This window comes from Anomalospiza imberbis, chromosome Z (assembly GCF_031753505.1).
Source record: "Anomalospiza imberbis isolate Cuckoo-Finch-1a 21T00152 chromosome Z, ASM3175350v1, whole genome shotgun sequence".
Taxonomy (NCBI): Eukaryota; Metazoa; Chordata; class Aves; order Passeriformes; family Viduidae; genus Anomalospiza; species Anomalospiza imberbis.
This window is the reverse complement of record NC_089721.1, coordinates 54,284,732-54,309,541: the sequence shown is the minus strand read 5'-3', so window position 1 is coordinate 54,309,541 and position 24,810 is coordinate 54,284,732. Positions and strand designations below refer to the sequence as shown.

Below are 24,810 nucleotides of genomic sequence, written 5' to 3'. Positions count from 1 at the left end.
GAGCGGGCAGGGAGGGCTCGCTGGAGCAGGGTCACGGGCGGGGCCGCGGGGGCAGCACGATGAAGGTGGCAGGGTTGTGGATGGGGCTCTGATGGGTCCTTGTTCGCGGTGCCTCAGAGCCGAGGCTGCCGCTTCCCTGGGATTTACCCCTCGCGGGCGGTGTGGCTGAACAGGTACAGCAATTCTGCAAGAGGGAAAGGGAGGCTTTGCCGTGTTCTGAAACACCCGGGGCTTTGCTTCCCCTTCTCGTGCAGCCTCTTCCCCTTCGCTTGGCGACGAACGGTGGTTTTACCGCGAGTCTCTACCCAAGTGTCGCGATAAACTTTGTGTAAAGTCAAGTCCCTTAGAAATGCTGAAGTACAGTTGCGATACTGCCTGGATCTATGATTTACTTGGCTTTTTTGGTTTATAAATGCATGATATTTTTGTTGTAAAAGGCATGCGTTCTTTCCATTTTCTCAGGTCTCGTTGTTTGTTTGGCAGTACGATTAATTTGATTTTTTTTTCTTTACTCTGAAGTATATAGGATTATTATCCGGATACCTTTCTCAGTGCTTCACAGAGGAATACTTTTAACTGGAATACTTTTTAGAAACTTTTTAGAAACATTGAGAAGATGTACATTAAATCAATTGTTCTGGAAGGTTTTAAATCCTATGCTCAGAGAACGGAAATTAAGGACTTTGACCCGTTATTCAATGCCATTACTGGCTTGAATGGTAGTGGCAAATCCAATATCTTGGACTCCATTTGTTTCGTGCTGGGAATCAACAATCTGTCACAGGTAAACAGATGGGACATTTTAGAAAAGTCTTTCTTCTGTTAGCATCTTTTCATGTTACTCTAGTGAATAACCTCCCACGGAAGACCTGAAGTGGTGCTTCTTTGAAAGAAACAGTTTCATTATTTCAATTTTTCATTGCATTAATCTGGGTCTCTCTCTCATTGTTGTTCAGTCTTACATTAAGGTTGAGTTACAACTTCATCCACGTACCACACAGTTACACAAAGTATGTGGCTTAAAACAGTAGACTAAAAATAACCACTTAGAAGCTAACAACTTCAAGCCAAAGGCACTAACTTACTCATTTGTAAGAAACGTTTTCAGTTCTGGATTGAGTCTTAAAATCTGCTACCTGGTTCATCAGAAAAAAATTTAAAAGTGGCTTTCATGTGATGCCTGCTATTTAAGAGATAATATATATTCTTTATTTTTGCTAAAAAATATGTACTTTAACATCAGTTTTAATCTCTGTCTGAAGATGATTTTTAAATTTGCTTTCTTTCCCATCCCTACCTTCCCCCAGTTGTAGATAAAGCCAGCAGGCCTCCAAGGAACACTTTCTGAATCATTTGTCTGTGTACTGCAATGTGAAAAATAAGTGTTTGTTAAATAAATTTACTGTCAGCTGGCTTTTTTTACAGGTGTATTCAGTGTTTGTCAGGAGCCTCATGCAGAAACAGTTATCTGGATAAGTAAAAATAGACTGGCGCACACTGTGGTTTTACAGTGATAGCACCTTGCAGCTCCCCTGCCAGTTCACATGAACTCATAAATATGCAGCTAGATCTTTGTTTTTTTAGTTAATTTCTCCATTTCTTCAAAACCTACAGTAGTACAATTAAAATGTTAATTTCTTTCAAAAAAGTATTTATCTGTTCCCTGGACTTAGGTGCGAGCTTCCAACATGCAAGATCTAGTTTATAAGAGTGGGCATGCTGGAATTACAAAGGCAACCGTATCTATTAACTTTGATAATTCAAACAAAAGGCAAAGTCCACTGGGATTTGAATCTAATGATGAGATCACTGTGACTAGGCAGGTAAGTCTTTAATATCTGTATTTTTTCATAACCTTTTACATTTTTACCATGCTCATGAGTGGTTTGGGGAAAAAAAGGGTGATTTTCTGAGTTTCTGCAGTAGAGGCAAGGTTTCTATGTTTCTTCTATAGTGTAGTTAGTTACACAAACTACCAGCGTACAGGCTAGAAGTGTTCATAAAGCAAGTTAAAATTTTCTGCCTTGCAGCTTTTTCTGCTTTCATATATTTCCTCTTAATATCTGAACTCGGTGTTAAATTTGGCCTCCAATAACAAAGGAACCTTTATTTTTCTGGTGAAGATGTTGGGGTTTTGGTTTTTGATTACTTTTTGATTGTATGTTTTTTTTTTTAAGTAGAGTTTTCGGAAAGTTTCTTGACAGTATTGTCCTCAATGACTAATCTTTCTTATATTTTAGTTAAATATTTTAAATATGAAACAAATTCTGTTTTGATGTTCTGCACAGTTTGCACATACATACATATGCAAAGATATAACAGGTGTGATTTGCTCAGATTTTTTAATTCTTCAATGCAGTTTATATTCTCACACCACCAAGCAGTTTTTCATTTTTTCATCTTTGTTCTCTAGGTTGTTGTGGGAGGTAGAAGTAAGTATCTTATCAATGGTGTAAATGCTGCCAACAGTCGTGTGCAGGATCTCTTCTGTTCCGTTGGACTCAATGTCAATAATCCTCACTTTCTCATTATGCAGGTATTGTGTGCATCTTTATAAAATCCAGAAAGAGTAGGACTTGCACTAAATTTAAGATGAGGTGATAGTGGGAAAACACTTAATTTCCTAATCAGAGTGGCATCTTATCAAGAAAAAATGAAGTCTGTTAAGTTGTTAATTATTTCCAGTACAGCATAGTTTGACCCTAAAACACATCTTGTAGCACAAGACCTCATGTGGCCCTCATATTAGCAAAACTTTTCCAAAGTATGTTCCCATTTTATTTTCTATTTTTTTTTCCTCCTTAACAGATAAGCATTGCTTTTATAAATATTATAAAATGGTGGGCTTTATTTGCTATTATTTGTGCTCCATGTTAGACAGCATCTTGAATGAAGTTATCTACCTTCTTAAGACCCAATTATCAAAGGAAAGCTGACAAATTGCAAAGACCGTAAGAGACTAGGCAAATTCCTGAAATATTTGCAAGGAATAATAAAACAGAGCAGGATTTATTGTTTCAAATGTAACTGTCCCAAGTGGATGGTAAAGATGGGAACAGTTTTGTACATGCTCTCTTTCTACTTGTTATGTATGAGCTATATGACCATTACAGCTGGTTTATGATTAGCAGCTTATTCAACATCAGCAACCCAGTAAAACTCTAGGCAAGTATTTAATTACTCCTTTAAGATCTAATAAGAACTGTGGAGCATTAGCCTAAGATACAATGTAAGGGCCACTTCAAGTATATTACCTGAAAGAGTGTCTTATTTGAACTTTGAAGAGCAAAACAATTGAGTAAACTAGATTATTGTTGTAGCAAAACATTTTTAAAAGTACTTGAACTTATAATACCACGTATAAAAGTGAGTGGAGGTTTGGGGTTTTGGTTTTTCTTTTTACTACTTCATGATACACAACCACTGATCTTGATTTATCTTTCTGTCACCAGGGACAAATTACCAAAATTTTAAATATGAAGCCGCCAGAGGTAGGAAAGTTGTGGGAGTGTTTTTGTCTGAAGTTTTACTGAACTGATTTGAATTATAAGAATCTATATGTTGGGAGGGGGACAACAAAAATAAAAGTTGGAGGGAAATGAGTTGTTCAGCTTAATTGAACCAATCTAACATAAGAAGAGACATCAAAGTCTTTTGCATTGCTTTATTTTAGATCTTAGCTATGATTGAAGAAGCAGCTGGAACTAGGATGTATGAGTGCAAGAAAATAACTGCCCAGAAAACCATAGAGAAGAAGGAATCCAAACTGAAAAGCATTCAAACGGTACTATGTGTTGTAAAGTAGACTTTCATTCATGTTTGTTAAAGATAACTGAACAACTAGTTCAATGTTGACTTTGTACAATGTTCTAGAGTATTTTGTTTCTGCACCTGGAACTAGCTATCCATGCCTAGACATGTTTAAATTTTAGAGTTCAGTAAAATCAAAATATAAATCTTCTGTTATGTGTTTCAGGTCTTAAATGAGGAGATCAATCCAACTTTACAGAGACTGAAAGAGGTATGGAAAAATTAGAAGGGTGGTAAAGTAGGTCCTTCAAGTACTGAAAAAATACTTTCACAACTACCCTGAACCAGTAAGTTTTGGCTAAAACAATAGCATGTTTTCAAGAACTGCAGAGTCTTGTAAGGGAAAGAATTTTGTCATATTTCCAAATACAGAGAATGGGACATTTTGGACTTCCAGGAAATCCTAAAGAGAGATGTAGAGAGAAGGAAGAAAACAAGAGAACTAGATAAAAATAGATTTAAAAGTGTCTTATTTCTTAAAAAAAAACTAAGTCAAGTGGTATTTCTGGTGTGCAATCAATTATATGAATATTATTTTAGCTGAGAATAACATGAAGAATCCATCCATCCATCCTCTTACTTACAAATACTGATGTTTGGAAATGCTTTAAAGATTTCTGTAGTAGTTTTATGTAACTCTGTTTTTCCATCAAAATTTAGAGCTTTTTTTTTTTTCTTTTTTTTTTTTTTTTTTTTTTTTCTTTTTCTTTTTTTTGGTCTGTTCAGGAACGAGCATCCTATCTAGAATACCAAAAAATAGTACGAGAAATAGAACATTTAAGCCGTTTTTGTGTAGCTTATCAGTTTGTTTTGAATGAAGAAACAAAGGTATCCTCCACTGATATGGCAAAGGAAATGCAATCTAATGTAGAGAAGTTTCAGGAATCAAGGGCTGAAATTGAACAGAAGATAAAACAGCTTAATGAAGACATAGCGGATATGGAAAAGGAAAAGTATAAGGTAAATGAAAACAGTTGTACTCCTGAATACTTGCATACAAAGAATTTTAAGATACTGGAATTATTTTTATAGATAATATACTGTTGAATTTGTGTAGCTTAGGTTATGCATTGTTTATTGTCAGTTTTATCTAGAAAACATCCATTTAAAGTTGTTTTTTTTTTTTGTCTGAAATTGAAATGAAAAATAACTGAAGCATAAAAACTGACTTCTTGTTTTTACTCTATGCATTCAATGGTAAGTTTTGCCAGAGGCGCTTTTCTCCCTATTTGTTGATGTCTCAAAAGAAGAGTAAGCAAGGTTTTGTTGGCAGTGATCAGTATTGACTTTGATTTTTGGGGGCAGTAAATTTAATGACATACAGGATGGGCCATAGAGTCTTTGGATGTCTAAATCCACCTTCTGTACAGGGACAGTGTCCCATCTTATGGAGTGGTGTGGGTCTTCAATAATACATTCTAGTTAAGTTGGATTTCAGAGGTGGGAGATGGTCTGACCTGTTTGTATTGGAGACTACTGCCTGCCTGGTCAGATTTCCTTCTACAAAAAGCTCTGAACAGAAGACGAAGTATTACAAATAATACATTGGTGTCACAGGCTAAATTAAATTTCCTTTATTACTGATTGTAGAAATTTGGTGATAAACTCCATGAACTAGAAGCTGCTCTTTCAGAAAATCAAAGAGTTAATACAAAAGCACGAAGTGCTCTTTATCTCAAGAAGCAAAACTTAAAAGGCGAAGAGGTTAAGTATAAGGAATTGGTAACACGTATGCAGAGGGTAAGATATTTATATATAATTTTCTTTACATACTAAATTAATTCAGATTGTGGGACGAGCTGTTTTTTTCTTTCGTGTTATGGTATGAAGAATCCTGTGAATGGCAAGAATTACATTAAGAAAGCAGAGACAAATGTTAAGGGCATTGTTTAATTTGTTCAGCATAAGTAGTAGGTTCTCTTTAGAAAAAGATATGATACAAATAAAGTGCAACTCCTCATGGTTCCATATTTTCTCTTAAGCTCAGCAGAGGTCTCTGTAGCTCCAAACTATTATGCTCTCTGGACATTTACTCTTAATGTTAAATGTTACTCTTAATGTTACTCTTAATGTTAAATAAGAAATCTCTGCCTTGCATATTTTTGACAATCAATGCTTTGTTATGCAGGAGGATCATTTTTTTAGGTATTGGGAAGAAGGAGATAATTCTCCTAGTTCTTGGGCAGTTGTTACCCCTTCCTGTATTTCATCTCTCTGTAGATATTCAGTACACTCATGGGGCAAGTAACACATTTGAAAACATGCAAAGACATATTGCAAGATCACAAAATCTGACAAAGGGTCATAGAAATGCAGTTGATGAAACTACTTATTGCTCCTCAACTAAACAACATGAATTTCAAAGTAACAGACTCGGGTTCTCTCTCTCGCTTTTTTTTTTTTTTTTTTTTTTTTTTTTTTTTTTTTTTTTTTTTTTTTTCCTTTGTTTTCCTGAAGGATTCTAAAACATTAATGTCAAAGGAGAAAGAAGTAAAGAATCTAGAGAAAGAACTAAATGCTTTATTGGAAGAAAGTGAAAAAGATGCACATGCTTTAGCTGCAGCACAACAGCATTTTAATGCTGTATCTTCTGGCCTGTCCAGCAATAAGGATGGTGTAGAAGAGAGTCTTTCAGGACAGATGATGATCTGCAAAACTGAAATTAGCCAAGCACTAACAGAGGCTAAACAGGTAAGAAAAAACCTCTGCCTGTGTCAGACCTGCCTTCATGCTTTTGAAAATTGTCTGAAAACCAATTGACATATGCTTGAAAGATCAATGAAAAGAGGTGCAGAATATCTATGCAAGATATTTTACATATTGGCATGTGCATTAAACTAACTTTCTGGTAAAATATAAATGAAATATCCTTGCACAGGAAAATGCTGTAGCATTGCTGCAAGGAAGTATTAGAAACTGGCATTTGAGACATAAAAGATTCACTGTACTCAAATGATCAATAGTATTAAATAGGAAAAAATGAGGACTGTTGTTCATGATGTACAATCAAAGAGATTTTGGCAGTTAAACTTAATGGAATCAAAATAAAGATGCCTGTGATTTTGAAATGGAGAGTTTAGAGGAAACTGTTTTCTCCTTAGATAATTGTATGCTCATCACATGACTGAGATGATGCTTCTTTTGTCTTAGGATAGAAGACCTCTGCTGGGGTAGTTCTGATAGTGGAGTGTAAATTTCCAAAATTCACCTTCCTCGTCTCACTGAAAGAGAAATTCTTCTCCATACAGTAATAAGGACAGCTATATCCCACCTTAAATTACTTTGTTTTTTCTCAGAGTTTATTCATGTTCTAATATGATATGATAGTTAAATACAAGACCTGTGGTTTTGTTTCCAAATAACCTGTGCCGTTATTTTCAAAAGCCAAGGCTGGTTTTTGTCATATCTGCAACCAGTGGAAAATTTCATAAATTACACGGGCAGCTTGATAGTGCACGTGTTTTAAATTTGCACCTGCAAGTTTGTCTTTGAAGATCTGGTTCTGTATTTGCTTACTTCTTATAGGCTCAAATGAAATTGAATTATGTACAAAAAGAATTTGAGGCAAAAGAAGCTGAAGTTAAAAAGATGGATGAAAGCTACAAGAAAGACCGAAAAGCATTTGATGCTGTTGAAGAAATGAAAATAACCCTAGAGAAGCAAATGAAGGAGCTGAACTATTCAGGTCTGTACAGACTTCTGATGCATAATTTTGGGGCAGTCTGCAAAGGCATTTAGAAGTGTCATGAGTTGACCCTGATTCGATGCCAGGTGTTTGCCAAAGGTGTTCTATCACACCCCTTCTTAACTAGACAGAGGAGATGATATACTGCAAAAGCTCATGAGTTGAGATGAGGACAGGGAGAGATCACTTGACACTTGACTTGGCCATTGTGAGTCGGTGAGGAGAAAGGGGTGGAGCTGCCCTGAGTAGCTGCTGAGTGGCTGCTTATAAGAGGTCTCTGGGGAGCCAGCGGGCAAACAGGGATGTGGTATACAAGACAGTTTGTGCCGCGAGCAGTTCGCGCAGGCATGGCAAACAGGCAGGGTTGCCAACTTTCTCGCTAGTAAGGAGTCCTCTGTGTTGTTTGAGGTTTTTCTGCTGCCTGGTTGTCTTTGAGGTGTCTGTTAATAATGGTTTCTACACGGTCAAAAACTGTGGCTAGTATAAGTGTAAGTGAGCGAGTTGAGCCCTCCAAAAAGGATGTGTCTGTGCAGACCCATCCGTGCCCAGAGTGTTTGAGCTTATCGGTGGCTTCAGGGAGTGTTGTGGAGGAGACCTGCCTGCGGTGTGAACAGGTGAATGACCTCCTTTCACTGGTGGCTGAGCTTAGGGAGGAAGTTGAAAGGTTAAGGAGTATCAGGGAAAGTGAAATGGAAATAGACTGGTGGAGTTCAGCCCTTCCATCTTTAAGGGAGGCCTCTGACCGAGAGTCTGAGGACTTATGTGCCTCCCGCTCTCAGGCAATAGAAGGGCACCTGGTGGATGAAGAGGAGTGGAAATGGGTCCCCATTCGGGGAGGTATTAACAAAAATTCCTCCCCATCCCCATCATCCAGCCTGGTACCACTACAGAATAGGTATGAGGTCCTGGAACTAGAGACCCAATTAGATGATTTAAAAGAAAACTGCCTGCCCAGTGAGCCCCCCAGTGATTCATCTGTAAGATGGATCACTACCTCTAACATCAAGAAGAAAAGAAGGGTAATTGTAGTAGGTGATTCCCTTCTGAAGGGAACTGAGGGCCCCATATGTCGACCAGACCCATCCCACAGGGAGGTCTGTTGCCTCCCTGGGCCCCGGGTACAAAATATCTCTGAGAGACTTCCTGGGCTGATTCATCCCTCTGATTATTATCCATTGCTGATACTCCAGGCTGGCAGTGATGAGATTGAAAAGAGAGTGTCAAGTCAATTAGAAAGGACTTTAGGGTACTGGGTCAGGTAGTTGATAGGGCAGGAGCACAGGTAGTGTTCTGCTCAGTCCCTTTGGTGGCGAAGGAAACAGGAGAATCCGCATCATCAACACACGGCTTAAGGGTTGGTGTCATCGGCAAAATTTTGGATTCTTTGATCATAGGGAAACTTTTACAGCACCTGCTCTGCTGGAACCAGATGGGGTACATCTCTGTTAAAGGCAAAAGGTTTTTAGCTCATGAACTGGCAGACCTCATTGAGAGGGCTTTAAACTGGGTTTGAAGGGGGAAGGGGATGCAGCTGGGCTCTATGGAAGTAGGCCCAAGGGTTGCAAGGCTAAGTTAAGGGTGAAGTCAGTAGCCCAGGTGAGATGCGTGTATACCAATGCACGCAGCTTGGGCAACAAACAAGAAAAGCTGGAGGCCATGGTGCAGCTCCAGAGCTATGATTTAGCTGCCATCACGGAAACATGGTGGGATGACTCACATGGCTGGAGTGCTGCACTGGATGGCTACAAGCTCTTCAGAAGAGACAGGAAAGGAAGAAGAGGTGGAGGGGTGGCCCTTTATATTAAGCAGACTTTTGATGCTGTAGAAATTGAAACTAAGGAAGATGGAGTTGAATGTCTATGGGTAAGAATTAAGGGAAAGGCCAACAAAGCTGACACCCTACTGGGAGTCTGTTATCGTCCACCCAACCAGGAAGAAGAGGTAGATGACTTATTCTATAAGCAGCTAGGTAATGTTTCACGATCATCAGTCCTTGTTCTTGTGGGTGACTTCAACCTACCAGACATCTGCTGGGAACTTAATACAGCAGTAAAGAGGCAGTCCAGGAAATTCTTAGAGTGTGTGGAGGACAACTTTTTGTCGCAGCTGGTGGGTGAACCCACCAGGGGAGGGACTATGTTAGATCTGCTGTTTGCAAATAGAGATGGGCTGGTGGGAGATGTGGTGGTTGGAGATCACTTGGGGAAGAGTGATCATGAAATAATAGAGTCCTCAATATTTGGTGAAGTCAGGAGGAGCACCAGTAAGACTCTTGCATTGGACTTCTGGAGGGCAGACTTTGGCCTGTTTAGGAGACTTATTCAGAGCGTCCCTTGGGAGGCAGCCCTTAAAAACAAAGGGGTTCAGGAAGGGTGGGCATACTTCAAAACAGAGATCTTGAGGGCACAGGAACTGACTGTCCCTGTGTGCTGAAAGATAAGTCAATGGGGTAAACATCCAGCCTGGCTGGGCAAGGAGGTTTTGGAGGAACTTAGGAATATAAAAAGGATGTATCAGCTTTGGAAGGAAGGTCAGGTCTCTAAGGAAGTATTCAAGAGGCATGCTAGAGCATGCAGGAAAAAAATTAGGGAGGCCAAAGCTCAGTTTGAACTTAGAATGGCAAATTCTGTAAGGGATAAAAAATGTTTTTACAAATACATTAATGCTAGAAGAAAGGGTAAGACCAGCCTTCGTTCTTTAATGGACAAGGGAGGGAACTTAGTATTTGCAGATGAGGAGAAGGCAGAAGTGCTTAATGCCTACTTTACCTCAGTTTTTAGTGGGAAGATGACTTGCCTTCAAGACACCTTTCTGCCTGGGTTGGTTGATGGTGTCAGGGAGCAGAATGGTCCCCCCATTATCCAAGGGGAGGCAGTCAAAGAACTACTGAAATGCTTGGATGTTCATAAATCTATGGGACCTGACAGGATCCAGGGTAATGAGAGAGCTGGCAGATGAGCTTACAAAGCCACTCTCCATTATCTACCAACAGTCCGGGCTCACTGGTGAGGTTCCGGATGACTGGAAGCTGGCCAGTGTGACACCCATTCACAAAAAGGGTGCAAAGGAGGATCCTGGTAATTATAGACCAGTCAGCCTGACCTCAGTACCTTGCAAAATAATGAAACAGTTTATATTAAGTGCCATCACACAGAATTTACAGGATGGCCAGGGTATCAGCCCCAGTCAGCATGGGTTTAGGAGGGGTAGGTCATGTTTAACCAACCTGGTCACCTTTTATGACCAGGTAACCCGCCTAGTGGATGCAGGGAAGGCTGTAGATGTTGTTTATTTGGATTTCAGCAAGGCCTTTGACTCTGTCTCCCACAGCACACTCCTAGATAAGCTGGAAGCCTGTGGCTTGGACAGGAGCACTCTGTGCTGGGTTAAGAACTGGCTGCATGGCCGGGCCCAGAGAGTGGTGGTGAACACTGCTGCATCCAGCTGGCGGCCAGTCACCAGTGGTGTCCCTCAGGTGTCTGTGCTAGGGCCAGTTCTGTTTAATGTTTTTATTGATGATATGGATGAGGGTTTAGAGTCTTTCATTAGTAAATTTGCAGATGACACTAAGCTGGGAGCGTGTGTCGATCTGTTAGAGGGACGGAGGGCTTTGCGGAGGGACTTGGAACGCTTGGATGGATGGGCAGAATCTAATGGGATAAAGTTCAATAAGTCCAAGTGCCGAGTCCTGCACTTTGGCCACAATAACCCCCTGTAACGTTATAGGCTGGGGATGGTGTGGCTGGACAGTGCTCAGGTGGAAAGGGACCTGGGGGTGCTGGTTGACAGTCGGCTGAACATGAGCCAGCAGTGTGCCCGGGTGGCCAAGAAGGCCAACGGCATCCTGGCCAGTATCAGGAATAGTGTGGCCAGCAGGAGCAGGGAGGTCATTCTTCCCCTGTACTCGGTACTGGTGAGGCCACACCTTGAGTGCTGTGTCCATTTCTGGGCCCTCAGTTTAGGAGGGACGTTGAGATGCTTGAGTGTGTCCAAAGGAGAGCAACGAGGCTGGTGAGGGGCTTGGAACACAAGCCGTGTGAGGAACGACTGAGGGAGCTGGGATTGTTTAGCCTGGAGAAAAGGAGACTCAGAGGTGACCTTATCGCTCTCTTCAACTTCCTGAAGGGTGGCTGTGGTGAGCTGGGGGTCGGTCTCTTTTTTCCAGGCAACAACAGATAGAACAAGAGGACACAGTCGCAAGCTGCGCCACGGGAGATACAGGCTAGACTTAAGGAAGAAGTTTTTCACAGAAAGAGTGGTCAAATACTGGAATCATCTGCCCAGGGAGGTGGTGGGGTCACCATCACTGGATGTGTTTAAATAAAGACTGGATGTGGCGCTTGGTGCCATGATCTAGTTGAGGTGTTAGAACATAGGTTGGACTCGATGATCTTAAAGGTCTCTTCCAACCTAGAAAATTCTGTGAAATTCTGTGACAATTACTGTCATGGGCGAAATAGACTTGGGGAAATCAATTTAACTTAATTTCCCAGGCTCTATTTAGTTTCTGGTTTTCTCTCCATGAGTGGTGCAGGGGGATAGGGAATGGGGACTGCAGTCAGTTCCTCAAACATTGTCTCTGCCACTCCTTCCTACTCAGGGTCACTCACACTCACACCCTTCCCCTGCTCCACCATGGGGTTTTTCCCCAGGGGAGGCTGTCCTCCTTGAACTTCTCAAGTGTGAATCCTTCTCATGGCCTCCAGCACGGGTCCCACTCATGGAGTGCAGTCCCTCAGAAACAGGCTACTCCAGTGTGGGTCCCACTAGGGGTCATACATCATGCCCGCAAACCTGCTCCAGCATGGGTTCATCTGTCCATGGGTATGCAGGTTCTGACAGGACCCTGCTACAGTGTTGGTTTCCGCAGGCTACAGGTGGATACACTGTGGACCTCCATGGCCCATGTTGCTGCCTCAGCATGGTTTGCACCACAGGCTACAGGAGAATCTCAGTTCCAGTGCTTGGAGCACCTCCTCCCTGTCTTTCACTGGCCTTGGTGTCTGCAGGACTGTTCCTCTCACATATTGTCACTCCTCTTTCCAGCCACTGCAGATAGGTTTGGCCTTTTTGTCCTCTTCCATAATATGTTATCCCAGAGGTTTCACTACCATCAGTGATGGTCTTGGCCTTGGCCAGTGGCAGCTCTGTCTTGGAGCTGGCTGGAGGATGCAGAAACAAAGGAAAACAAAAGAATTTATGCTCTGCTTCCCATCAGGAATTAGAAGGCATTGTTCAGCCACTTCCTGTGAAGTAGGACCTCAGTATGCTGTTTTGGAAGACTGTTTTGGAAGACAAAGGCCTTAATAATGGACGCTCCCTTCCCTCATCCTTTCTCTTAGCGTTTACTGATGAGCACACCTTCATAATAGTATGGAATATCTGTTGGACCCCATATCCTGTCTATGTTCCCTCCCAGCCTGTTGCCCACTCACAACCTACTAGCTTTTGGAAGAGGAAACTGGAGGGACAGCCTTGGTGCTGTGCCAGCATTCTTAGCAGTAGCCAAAACTGTGTTTACATCTATGCTTTTTCAGTAGAAGCACAAAGAACAGCACTATGAGGGCTGCTGTTGGACATTTCACCCAGCTCCAGTGCAGGAGGGAAATGAAAAATCAAGTACACTGCTTTCATGCATAAATTCCTCTGATGTAAGCTCTGCAAACTCCTAAACTTTCACAGACAGCAGGTTAAAATAATTTGATTATATCAACTTTGGGCTGAACATTTTGAAGTTTGATGGAACAATTAAATTCCAGCTAAAATTTAGATGGTAAAAGAGACCAAGACTCCTATTACTTCCTGGGTTTCTGTACCTAAAACATTTCTTAGAGTTTGTTTCTTATGCCAGGTAACATTTGTTTCAGACACTACTGTTAGCTGATATTCCAGATTAACCATTAGGTACTTTTTAAGCTTTTTCTTTGCATGTTTGGTGTCATGATGGCATTAATTTATTTAGTCTGAAAATTTACAGATAATTTTAAAAAGTCTTCTCTACATATATGTAGATAAGCAGTGTAGGATACCAGTTTTTAAGCTAATAGATTTCTCTGCTCTGGATATATGTCTGCTGTTTGTATTCAACTCTGAAGAAGAAAAAGAAGATGTCCTCCTAGCAAAAAAGAAGGCATTGATTTCTGATATCTTCCGGCTTAGAGAACAGAGTGAAAATTTAATGTCAAAAGTTCCTCATCTACAGTTTACATACAAGTAAGGTCTCAATGTGATCTTGAAAGATGTTTGAAAGGGCTTTGGGGGGCCTTTTACCACATAATTCTACCAGTGTCTTAGCTTTTGTCACCTTTTTCTTACTGCCAGTGAATAATGACTGTTTTACCCATGCTGCAAAGTGAAGGGGGAGGTGAGAGGAAAAGTCAGGAAATCTTATAATCTTATCTAAGTCACTAGAATTTAAAAGTTTTGTCTGATGGCGTTTCCAAGTCATAAGTTCAGTAGCTAAAGCCATAGAATCCAAAGGTCTAAACTGGGAAATATGTCATCACTGTTTCCTGCCTGTGGACACAAGTGGACTTGCTTTTTGGAGGTCAACTCCAGCCAAATAGCTGTATTCCCAGGTTTAATTTTTTGTGTAATAGGCTGAACATACTCCTATAGCTGTGGTAATAACAGAGCCCATTGGAAAAATCCATTGAAAAAATATGGAAATAAATCAGGAATTACATTCTTTTAATGACTATGTAACTGAATCATATGTAACTGACTCTTTATTGTTGAATCTCTTCCTGTGGAGTATTTAATTTAACCATTTTTTCATGGGGTTCTTTTTCTGATAGAATTTAGAATTGCTTATACAAGAACAATAAACATCATGGGTTTTAAATATAAATTTCTTAAGGGTGTGTGGGAGAAAAACAAACATGATTCACAGTCATAATTTATATTTATTTTAAGACAACCAGAAAAAAATTGGAGTCCAAGCCATGTGAAAGGCCCTGTTTTAACTCTTATCACTGTGAAAAATCTAACCAATTCTAAAGCCCTGGAAGTGGTGGCTGGAGGGAAACTCTATAACATTATTGTGGACACAGAAGTAAGTTTATTTAATTACTGCAGAACGCTAAATTTTGAGATGCTGTTGTATGATTTGGGTTGGCAAGCATGTGCCTTGTTACTGAATGCTTGAGACGGGTTTGGACCCACATACATGTTTTAATTGGGTGAAGAAAGGCATGCATAGTTGGTGGCAACAATGTATTCTTCTTCCAATGCCCTGATGTCTTACTTTACAAAATTACTTGTGTACTCAAGATATGCTTTGTAACTATTTTTCATTTGAGGCTACTGGCAAAAAGCTTTTAGAGAAGGGTCATCTAAAGCATCGATACACCATCATTCCCTTAAACAAAATTTCAGCCAGGTGTATTCATGAAGACATCATCAAGTTGGCCCAAAGCCTGGTATGTAAATAAATACACTCTTTACACTATATTGCTTCTGTCCCATTTTAATTTTATTTCTGTACTAAGAACTCGAGATTCTTAATGGTTATTATAATAAGAATTTGTACAGGGTTTGAGGATGTATTGATTTTGTTTTCCTTTGTATCCTTTCGATTTTGTGAGGTTTAAATGGGTATTAATTATTCCACTTGTAACTGAAATAGTTTTAAAATGTGATTATACTTTTCAAAGAGTTATTATCAACAAAAGACAGAAATCAAATTTGAAACTTCTTATAACTTAAGGCATACTAATTGCATTTTGTTTGATTTCTAGGCTGGGCATGCTAACTTAGATTTAGCCCTTTCTCTAATTGGATACAAATCTGAACTGCAGAAAGCAATGGAATACATCTTTGGAACAACACTGGTCTGTAATAACATGGATAATGCTAAGAAAGTGACTTTCGACAGAAGGATAATGACAAGAAGTGTTACTCTTGATGGAGATGTGTTTGATCCCCAAGGAACTCTGCATGGAGGCAATTGCTGGTTCTATTCATATAATACTAATAATATTGTGTGTCTGTTGATATGTTTACTGCTCTTGCATATTTTAAATAAAAATTAACAATAACCTTTTTACTTAGATACACAATGGGAATAATACATTTGACATAAAGTTGTCTTCAGCTGAAATAATATTAATTAGTTTAAAAAAATTAATTACAAACTTCACATAAAGTAATTTAGATTTTAAATACTTAAATCTTATTAGACTGTATAATCCTCTTGGAAGCAAAAGTACTTGGAATTCAAGCACTTTTTGAAGTAATTCATCATTGGTTTGCAATAATTTCATAAATTATGGAAAGTTAGCTGTTTGCATAAGACATGCTTGTGTAGTGTTCAGACTGCAGAGCTCTGTTCTGTAACAAATGAGGTAGTCTTTCTCTCCTGAGAACTCTAGCTTTAGCCTAGCTGCCTTTTCTGTTTCTCAACTAAAATAAATCATCACCCTGCCTCATTATTAATGTTTAGAATTTGCAATTACCAGTGGTGAATCCACTGGTCTAATTCCAATCAGCCTGGCTTTTGAATTTTTTCATTGAACAGGTGCATCGTCACGGGCTGCATCAATATTGTCTAAAATTCAAGAAGTGAAATTTATTGGAATAGAACTTAAGAAAAAGGAATCTGAGCTTGAAGCTGTAGAGATTGAGTTGGCAAGCTTGAAGACAGATGCTGAAAGGTAAGGTTTACACTATACAATGTGTATAATTTCTCTTAATGTGACTGAGTAAATTTAATGTAATGAGTTCTTTTGGGAGGCCATAAGCCTTTCAAGAATGTAATAAGCAGAAAGTGATTCCCTTCCTCTCCCTCCTCCCAATATAATTAGTAAGTCAGTAATCAAAAAGTAAATTCAGTTTTAAAATAACACATGCAAAACCACTTTGTTTTGGATAATACAGAGCAAATAAAGGGTACACATTGGTATCTAATTGAAATTGGTTGAATTTTCATTAAGTCCACTGAAGAATGGATCTGTTCCAGACATATTTTTAACACCTGTACAGAATTCCAATTTGTGGTCAGTCTAATTTTTCTCACAAGGAAATAAAAAGATGTTAAAATTATTATCTGAGCAATACTGCTGTCAGCACTTAAATTAAATCATATTAAGTATATTTGATTTTCAGCTACTCAGTTACTGAAAACCATATTAAAAGATGGAACCAAAAAAAATGTTCAGTCAGTTCTGCAAAAATGCCATAAGGAAGTAGCATTGCATAACATGCTACGTACCAGCTGGATTTATTTTTTCAAATTGTTTTGAGCCGCAGTAGACTTCCAGAAATATCACCAAGAAGAGGAAGGAACTTCTGCTTTTAGATATCTTTTCTTTAATTCTTCACCCTAACATCTGTCATGCTGCCAATTGGGGAAAAAAGTTGCATTTGTTTTAATAGGTCAGATCAGGGCTAAATAGCAGGAGCTACATATATAATAACTTACATGCCTATAAACCTCACAATTATTATTGAAGCAATTATGTTGGATTTTCATTCATTTTACCTTATTTGCCATACTGTCATCACTATATCTTACATGAGAAATGGAATATAGATATTCATCTACTTACTTCAGCTTTGAAAGTGAGATGCTGGGTACCCTTCCATATAGCAGTGTGTGTCACTACTGTCTCCAAAGGTATCAGCAACTGAAGCAGCAATGGGACATGAAGTCTGAGGAAGCAGAGCTGCTGCGCAAGAAGCTTTGTCAAAGCACTTACCACAAACAAGAGGAAGAGCTGATTGCCCTGAAGAAAACCATTGGTGACAAATGTGTTCTTACTCTTACCTGAAAACTAATTGCTGAGAATGAGATGGATATCAGCCTGTTTGAGTTACACATTCTTTATTTAAGAAAGAAGTACTTTTCACTTTAAAAATATTAGTTTTATATTATGGAACGTGTAACAAGCACAGAATCACAATATACTTGCATAGAGGTGATTCATTTAAAGATGGTCATTCTCGTATAGTAAAGGTTATACTCTTATGGAATGTTTTTTATATACTTTGTAATAAAGGAAAATACATCTTTGCAGGGAAGTTTAAAAATTGATTTAATCCCATATTTGTGTAATCTTTGCTTTTTTCAAGCCATCTGTTTTTGTAGATACTTGAGGTTTGTAGTATAGTTTGTATAACAAGAAAGCGTTGAAAGAAATAGTGTTTCATATAGCTAAGGAAAGAAAAAATTGCACAAATTGCAGCAACAAGTAAAACGTCTAAAAAATGGCCAGAAGTGATACATAGCTAGATGTTGTATTCCAGGGATGTGATGATATCTTGTTAGACAGCCATCTGATTAATTACTTCTTGATCCTGCAACTTGACATTCTTCCCTCTGTCAAAAAAAATGGTCATCTTTTCATAATGGCTGTTTGGTCCCCTACCAATAACTGATAGCAAAAGCACACAGTCTTAGAGTAATCATTGAAATATCTGACTTCAGCAACTAGTGAGTGGTCACCCACTTATTTCCTGTTGGGGGCAAAGAAAGGTTTATTTCAGTTGGCATTTAGGGTGTAAATTTAAAGATGAGAACAGTGCTCAATCTCAGTACTCTACTTCTTGATTCAGCATCTTGTGAAGAGACATTACACAAAACAGAAGAGAGCAAAAATAAAGCAGAAAAAAAATACAAGGAATTAGAGAATCAAATCAAAAATGCAGAAGCAGAATGTCTAAAAGAGCGGAAAAATGCAGAACAGAAACTAGACAATGCCAAGAAAAAGGCAGACACTTCAAGCAAAAAAATAAAAGACATGCAGCAGGTAAAACTTCACTTCTGTTGGCAGTTCTCTCTTAATGTTAAAAGTGGCTGCAAAAATCAGAAAGTATGATTTTCCTGAGGTTTTAATACTCTCAGTTTTGGGACTTAATATATTACTGTGTAGTCGCTGACGTAGTCACTGACTGAGGTTTTTTGTATTTTTCTTTCTTTATTTTGTGGGATTGTGCATTTGCTCAAGAATGGGTACTGTTAATCTTCTGCAGAATTTACTACATCAAACTGAATCTTAATTCTTTCCATTTAAGTATAACTAATAAATTGGAAAACATCTCTCTAGGGAGTCAAAGCTTTATTTCTGGAACTTGAAGAGCTGAAACAAGAGCAGGTCTCCTATAGACAACAGATAACAGCTGCAGAGGGAGCAATCAAATCCTACCAGGATCAAGTTGATGCTCTGGTGGCTGAAGTGGCTAAAACAGAGGTAAAAGTGAATAAATACTGTTTTTCAGTATCCATTTTGATGTTACTCTGTGTGATCCTCTGAACCTCACTTTATAATGTGTATTTTTTTCGGCAGATTCACTTACTACACTCAATCGGCCTAGGTAGTTTTTTTTTTTTTTTTGCTTCACTTTCACGTGTGAATTTTTTCTCCTTGCTGTGTCAGTTCTAATAAGGTTTTAATGCCAACTTTAAAAGAGGGCAATAAATGTCTGCTGATTTCCTTTTTCAGGAATTTATAGAGAAAGCACAGGAGGAGCTTGCCAAGCAAAAGGAAGTAATTGCATTACATGATAATGCAATTAGAGACAAATCTGCAGAGATGGTAAAATACAGAGAACAAAATAATGAATTACAGATTAAAGTTAAAGAATTAGAACACAGCATCACCAAACGTCAACAAGAGGCTGCTGATGCTGGTGCCAAGGTATTTCAAAATTGTGCTTTTCTTCACATTGTGACCAAGAATGGTTATTCCCTTACCACATGCAAAGGAAATGGCCTTTAAGCACTGCTTAAAGGAAATGGCCTTTAAGCACTGCTTTTTCCTTTAAGCACTGTCGTATTTGCAGCTCTCAATGTAAAATTTTTATCTGAAGAAGAGGGAGTGGAAATTGTGCATTGTAAAAGAGATTATCTGTATGGAGCAACAGGGGGTAGATCATGGTGAGAAAGTGATCAGTAGGAACATTCTGACTGTATGGACAAATTAGATAATTAATTAAAAAAGTAATTCCATGATGCAGTGACATTGGTATAGCTCAGATGTAGAAAACATGTGCTTGAAGTAAGTAAGTAAAGATGTACATGAAAGCTACCTTAAATGCTTTGTTTGTCCACAGTGAAGGAAATCACCCAAAGCATTGTTAAAATATGTACCTGTGCTGCATTGGGATAGAAGAATTAATGTGGTAATTTCAGAATATAGGTGGGGTGGTTTTTTTTTGGTTTTGTTTGTTTGTTTTAATTTTTATTTCACATTCGAGAAGGGTGAGGAAAAAGTCTCAACTTTTTGTTTAAAGGTGGCCAAAATGTTGAAAGAACATAAGTGGATAGCTTCAGACAGACCACTCTTTGGCCAGCCAAACACAGCCTATGATTTCAAAAGTTGCAGCCCTAAAGAAGCAAGTGAGAAGCTGCAGAAATTGCAGGAGTATAAAGAGAAGATGGGAAAGACTGTGAACACGAGAGCTATGAACATGCTTTCTGATGCAGAGGAAAGGGTAAACATTCTATGCTTTAATCTATAAGGATTGAGCAGGCTGGTCATATGGTATATATACAATACATACTGATATATATAATGTAGCTTTATGTTTTTATGTGCTTTATTTCTCAATACACCAAAAATAAAACTAAACCTTTTACTGGTTCTTTCATACTAATCTTACATCTTTGAACTGTTCATTGGCGCACCAGGTTTTTAGGTTACTATTATTCGTGACTTTGGATGGTAAAAAATACTACTTTATTCCTTCCTACCCCAATTCATCCTAAGCTGAAGCATTAGCAAGCTTTGTGATGTCCACTGGAGTATCTGAGATCTGTACACTGAATTAAAAGTTGCAGACCAAAAATATATTCATCTTCAAGCTTGATGGTGTAGCAAGGTTGTCTTGAATTAATCTGTATTTTCAGGCTATTCCAGGATTGTCTGAAAACTGCCCACTGATTTTATCCTTCAGCTTTTCTAGTACTGTTTCCTCCTATCAGCCTCCAGAACTATCCTTCTATGGAAAAGCAAATGAAACATGATTAACTTGGGAAGTGCAACTTTCAGAGCAATGTCGTCCTTCCCCCTTGTTGATTGTTGAAAATTCTGATGCTTTAATTTGCAAATAATCCCAAAACTTACATCCCTCATGCAGCTAAATGAATGCACTGGGTTTTAATCTTGTGGTTAATTACTATTTCATAGCTACACAATGATACAGTGACGCTGTAAGATTAGCACAGAATGCATTTGAGCACCAAGTTCATTGAAATCAATCTTTTCTTCTCCTTGCACCAGTACAATGAGTTAATGAAGAAAAAAGGAATTGTAGAGAATGACAAGATAAAAATTCTTGCAGTTATTGAAGAGCTTGACCAGAGGAAAAAACAAGCTTTAGATACTGCTTGGAAAAAGGTATGACACTTGAAATTTATCTTCATGGTTTAGTTGAGGATCAGATTTATGTTAGATTACCGTTTTGCATATTTCCTTGGGAAAAAAAAAAGTCTGTTTTCAGAACTATTATCTCTGACCTATATTTAAAAATAGCCACTTTATTTCTCCTGTTTATTCCCACTTTTGAGAATAAGACATGAATTCTTTGAGAATTGTAAAGGTCCATTTAAACCTGAAAAACTACTTTCTCATTCCCTTTTAGTGTCCACAAACATTTCATGAAGGTTAAGGCATATTGAAGTACAGCTGAGTTTTATTTTTGGTGTTTTTTCTTTTCTTAAACCAGTATCTTACTAGAGTAAAAATTTTCTGCTGCTATGTTGCCCTTTACAGTGCGGGGCTGTGGACCTGGGTTTCTGCTTCTGTTACTGTCAGGATACATAATACTGGGGTAGAGCAATGTCTGATTTATGTTTCTGTTACCCAGGCACTCTGCCTTTTTACCAGGTCTTTCATATAATGAATTATAACAAAAGCATAAAATTATCCCTTTCTACATGAAAATCTTTTGACACTTTATTTTCTGCTGTACCAGCAGAACTTGTGTTTTTTGGCCTTTGAGAAAATTGATTTTAACCAAGATTAAATTGCACATATATGAAGTATCTATTTAATTATTAATTATCCTGCCTGTACTTAGGATATCACTGACAAAGTTGTACTTTTTCATTGTAAAAATCATGTTTGATAGAAATTAGTGAGCTGTAATGCAAAAGCATCATGCATGGTAGAATAAGTTTGTTTTCAGATAATTTCCTAAACCTAGGAAATTTTAATTTACATTTACAAAGTTGCATCCCATCCCATACCTGGACATTGCTTAAGTAAACCTGGGAAGAAGAAGAGTGGGGAGCATGCCAGCATATATCTCTTACATGGTACTTGTACTTTTAGTAGTCCATTAATTGAAATGCAAATTGCAATTTGCCAGTTTATAAATCTGAGTTAGGGCCATAATCATTTCCCTGGTTGATAGCATAAAGAAGCCTTCCAATATGGCTTTCATTGGATCCTTCTAAAATGCTTAGTATGAGGTGTCATATATCCTTTGGTGTTGCTTCTCTCTTCAGTACAGAAAAAGTAAAAGCTAATGTTTTCTCACTGTCCTGTATGTGACATGGGAAGTCACCGTGTTGAACTGGGAAAGATCTCAGTTCAAAGGTCTCGAGTGTCGTGCTGCTCATCACTAAGTTTTTCACTCTTTGTGCTCTTGATCCCAGAGCACACTTATACATCTTTTGTGGTGTGACTTCTAGGTCAATGAAGACTTTGGTTCCATTTTCTCAACACTCCTACCTGGAGCCAGAGCTATGCTAGCACCCTGTAAAAGTCACAATGTCTTTGTTGGTATGGAATTCAAAGTTGGCTTAGGAAAGATCTGGAAGGAAAACTTAACAGAACTTAGTGGAGGACAAAGGTTGGTGAATTCATTTGTTTTCCATTGTCATTTTGTATGTAATTGATATGTCTAACTAATTAAAGTTCTGAAAAGCAAAAAATTAATCTTTTCCTTGTCAAGACAGGGACTCTGCCTCCTTCCAAATGGACTCAATATTGGAAGCACTATTAATATATGCTGACTTAGAACAATGCTTTACTTAGTATAAGATAACAAACAAGATTTTAGTCCCGTCACACAGAAGGGGGAAAAAATAATTGAATGGTGAGAAAACCACGATTTAGTACTACCACTACATTAGGTAGTACTAACGTAACCTTGAATTAAATGCTTCTCTCCTTGAACTGTAACCACAAAAATCTATATAGGCAAGTATTTCCCTGGTACAAAGGTAGTGTCATGGCAACAGTTTCCTTCTCCAGTGTTTACAAGTACTGTGTAGGGCATGTGCTTCTTTGCAGCTTCTAAGGAAAAAAAAAGATCTTTACAAATTGAAAAACAGAAACAGAATTTGGGAAGAGGTGAGACAGAGATACAGAACTCTGTCACATTCTGTCCTTTCTAAGGACAGAATACTTGAAGAACCAGATGGGGGAAAAACACTGCAAAACTCAGAACTGGAAATAGAACAACAGCATAATTTCAAATATCATCACCCAACTAATGTGATCTTCCAATAAGAAGAAGTAATATTTGCTGTTTCTGACAGAAGACATCATGTTTTGAAATGGGGAAACTATTATTCCGTCTCTTCAAGAACCATAGCAGTAATGTGGTTTTGAGGGACTATTTTAGAATCATAGAATCATTTAGGCTGGACAAACTCTCTTAAGATCATCAAATTCAACCATTGACTTAACTGCCAGGTCCACCATTAAACCATATCGTTAAACCCCACATCTAAATCTCTCCATGAATGCTGACTCAAGCACTTCTGTGGGCAACCCATTCAAATCCTTGATAACCATTTCAGTGAAGAAATTTTTCCTGATATCCAATCTAAACCTACCCTGATGTAACTGAAGGCCATTTCCCCTTGGCCTGTCTCATTACAGAGAAGGGAGAAGTGGCCAATCCCCACCTGGTTACACCTTCCTTTCTGTGGAGGTCCCTCCTGGGCCCCCTTCTCTCCAGGCTAAACAACACCAGTACCTGCTCCTCATCAGACTTGTGATCCAGACCCTTTACCACCTTCATTGCCTTTCAACAATTGTTTTCAAAAGCCAGAGCCCTTCAGATGAGACTAAATCCTATTTTTCTTGTCTCCATACTAGATCACTGGTAGCCTTATCCTTGATATTAGCCATGCTCCTCTTCAGGCCTGCCCCAGTTTACATCTTGGATGAAGTGGATGCAGCCCTTGATCTCTCTCATACCCAGAATATTGGGAAGATGCTTCAAACTCATTTCAGACACTCCCAGGTATTATCTTGAAATTATTGTGGTAATAGAATGGTTTGGATTGGAAGGGGCCTTAAAGACCATCTAGGTCAATCCCCTGGCCACGGGCAGGACATGTTCCACCACGCCAGATTGCTAAGAGTTCCATTATTTACAAAGGCAGTTTGGCACGGAGGACTCTGAGCTGTTTACCCTTTTATTCAATGGATGTGTGTTGTATTTCTGAGTTGTTTCAACTGAAAGCTAGACTGATACGGCAGTTTTGAAACTTGAATGTTGCTGCTGCACTGGTTAAAATGGAGCGATAAGGGGGAGTATCTGTGATACACTCAATTTCAGGCATGACAACATCCTGAATTCTTTTTCCTAGAGATATTTAACTTGAGGTTAAAGATATTTCATGTTGACCCTATTGAAATAAGTCAGGCAGTACTGGAAAGGATCTCTGTATCATTGTGACCTGTACATGAAAAAAAAAGGCAGTACCTGTCTCTATTTGGTGTAAGGACTTGACCATTCCAAATTATGTGAGATGGGGAATCAGTATTGCAAAATTATTTGAGTACTATCTTTTGACTAGGTAAGATCCTAGGTAAGAATCTACTAGGTAAGATTCTTTCATAATTAGTGGCACGGTTATTTCTGTGTTTTCTTCCACCACAAACAGGCATCCTGCATTGTGGACTGTATCCCAGGCCAGGTGCTAGGGTATGGACAGGAGTGTCATTAGCTGCAGAAAAAGTGGGTTTACATGAAAAAAGTGGGTTTACAGAAAAAGTGGGACCTCTTGGGCCTTGGTTAGTTTTAAATATTTTTAAAAGATTATTACTGAGGTATTAGCCAAATTAAGTAAAAGGAGTCCTCTCTTTGAAAGCATTTTCTAGTGTTGTTTGGATAGCAACATTTATTTTACGTGTTTCTGGTTTGTTTTAGTTTATTGTGGTGTCCTTGAAGGATGGAATGTTCAACAATGCAAATGTCCTCTACAAGACCAGGTTTCTGGATGGTGTATCCACTATTGCAAGATACCATCAGACTCAAAAGAGGAAAAAATCTAACTGTCGGCAAGAACCCTCCAAAAAAAAAAAAATTATGGAGCATTAATCTTGTACAAGTCTAGTAACAAATGTTCTCTG

At 38.6% G+C, this 24,810-nt stretch overlaps 3 protein-coding genes across 3 annotated transcripts in view; 1 reads left to right on the top strand and 2 right to left on the bottom strand.

Annotated features, from left to right (window-relative positions):
- Positions 1 to 24,810, bottom strand: part of PTGR1 (prostaglandin reductase 1) — a 129,684-nt gene that overhangs the window by 21,373 nt on the left and 83,501 nt on the right. The window lies entirely within an intron of this gene.
- ECPAS (Ecm29 proteasome adaptor and scaffold) overlaps positions 1 to 24,810 on the bottom strand; it is a 424,259-nt gene that overhangs the window by 337,831 nt on the left and 61,618 nt on the right. The window lies entirely within an intron of this gene.
- SMC2 (structural maintenance of chromosomes 2) lies at positions 581 to 24,778 on the top strand. Its single transcript, XM_068177375.1, has 24 exons — positions 581 to 784; positions 1,674 to 1,823; positions 2,414 to 2,536; positions 3,453 to 3,491; positions 3,674 to 3,784; positions 3,977 to 4,021; positions 4,537 to 4,770; positions 5,401 to 5,550; positions 6,268 to 6,501; positions 7,336 to 7,495; positions 13,591 to 13,708; positions 14,411 to 14,549; positions 14,797 to 14,916; positions 15,235 to 15,439; positions 16,014 to 16,149; positions 17,112 to 17,236; positions 18,050 to 18,243; positions 18,541 to 18,684; positions 18,937 to 19,131; positions 19,727 to 19,927; positions 20,716 to 20,832; positions 22,131 to 22,291; positions 23,548 to 23,695; positions 24,608 to 24,778. Exons 1-24 carry the CDS (start codon positions 617 to 619, stop codon positions 24,776 to 24,778), a joined length of 3,588 nt encoding a protein of 1,195 aa, XP_068033476.1. The 5' UTR covers positions 581 to 616.

Excerpts from the sequence above, each read along its gene's own strand:
- SMC2 (XM_068177375.1), top strand. The coding sequence starts at position 617 with ATGTACATTAAATCAATTGTTCTGGAAGGTTTTAAATCCTATGCTCAG. Across the intron at positions 2,537-3,452 it reads CTCACTTTCTCATTATGCAG|GGACAAATTACCAAAATTTT; the intron begins GTATTGTGTGCA and ends TTCTGTCACCAG. Across the intron at positions 14,917-15,234 it reads TCAAGTTGGCCCAAAGCCTG|GCTGGGCATGCTAACTTAGA; the intron begins GTATGTAAATAA and ends TTTGATTTCTAG.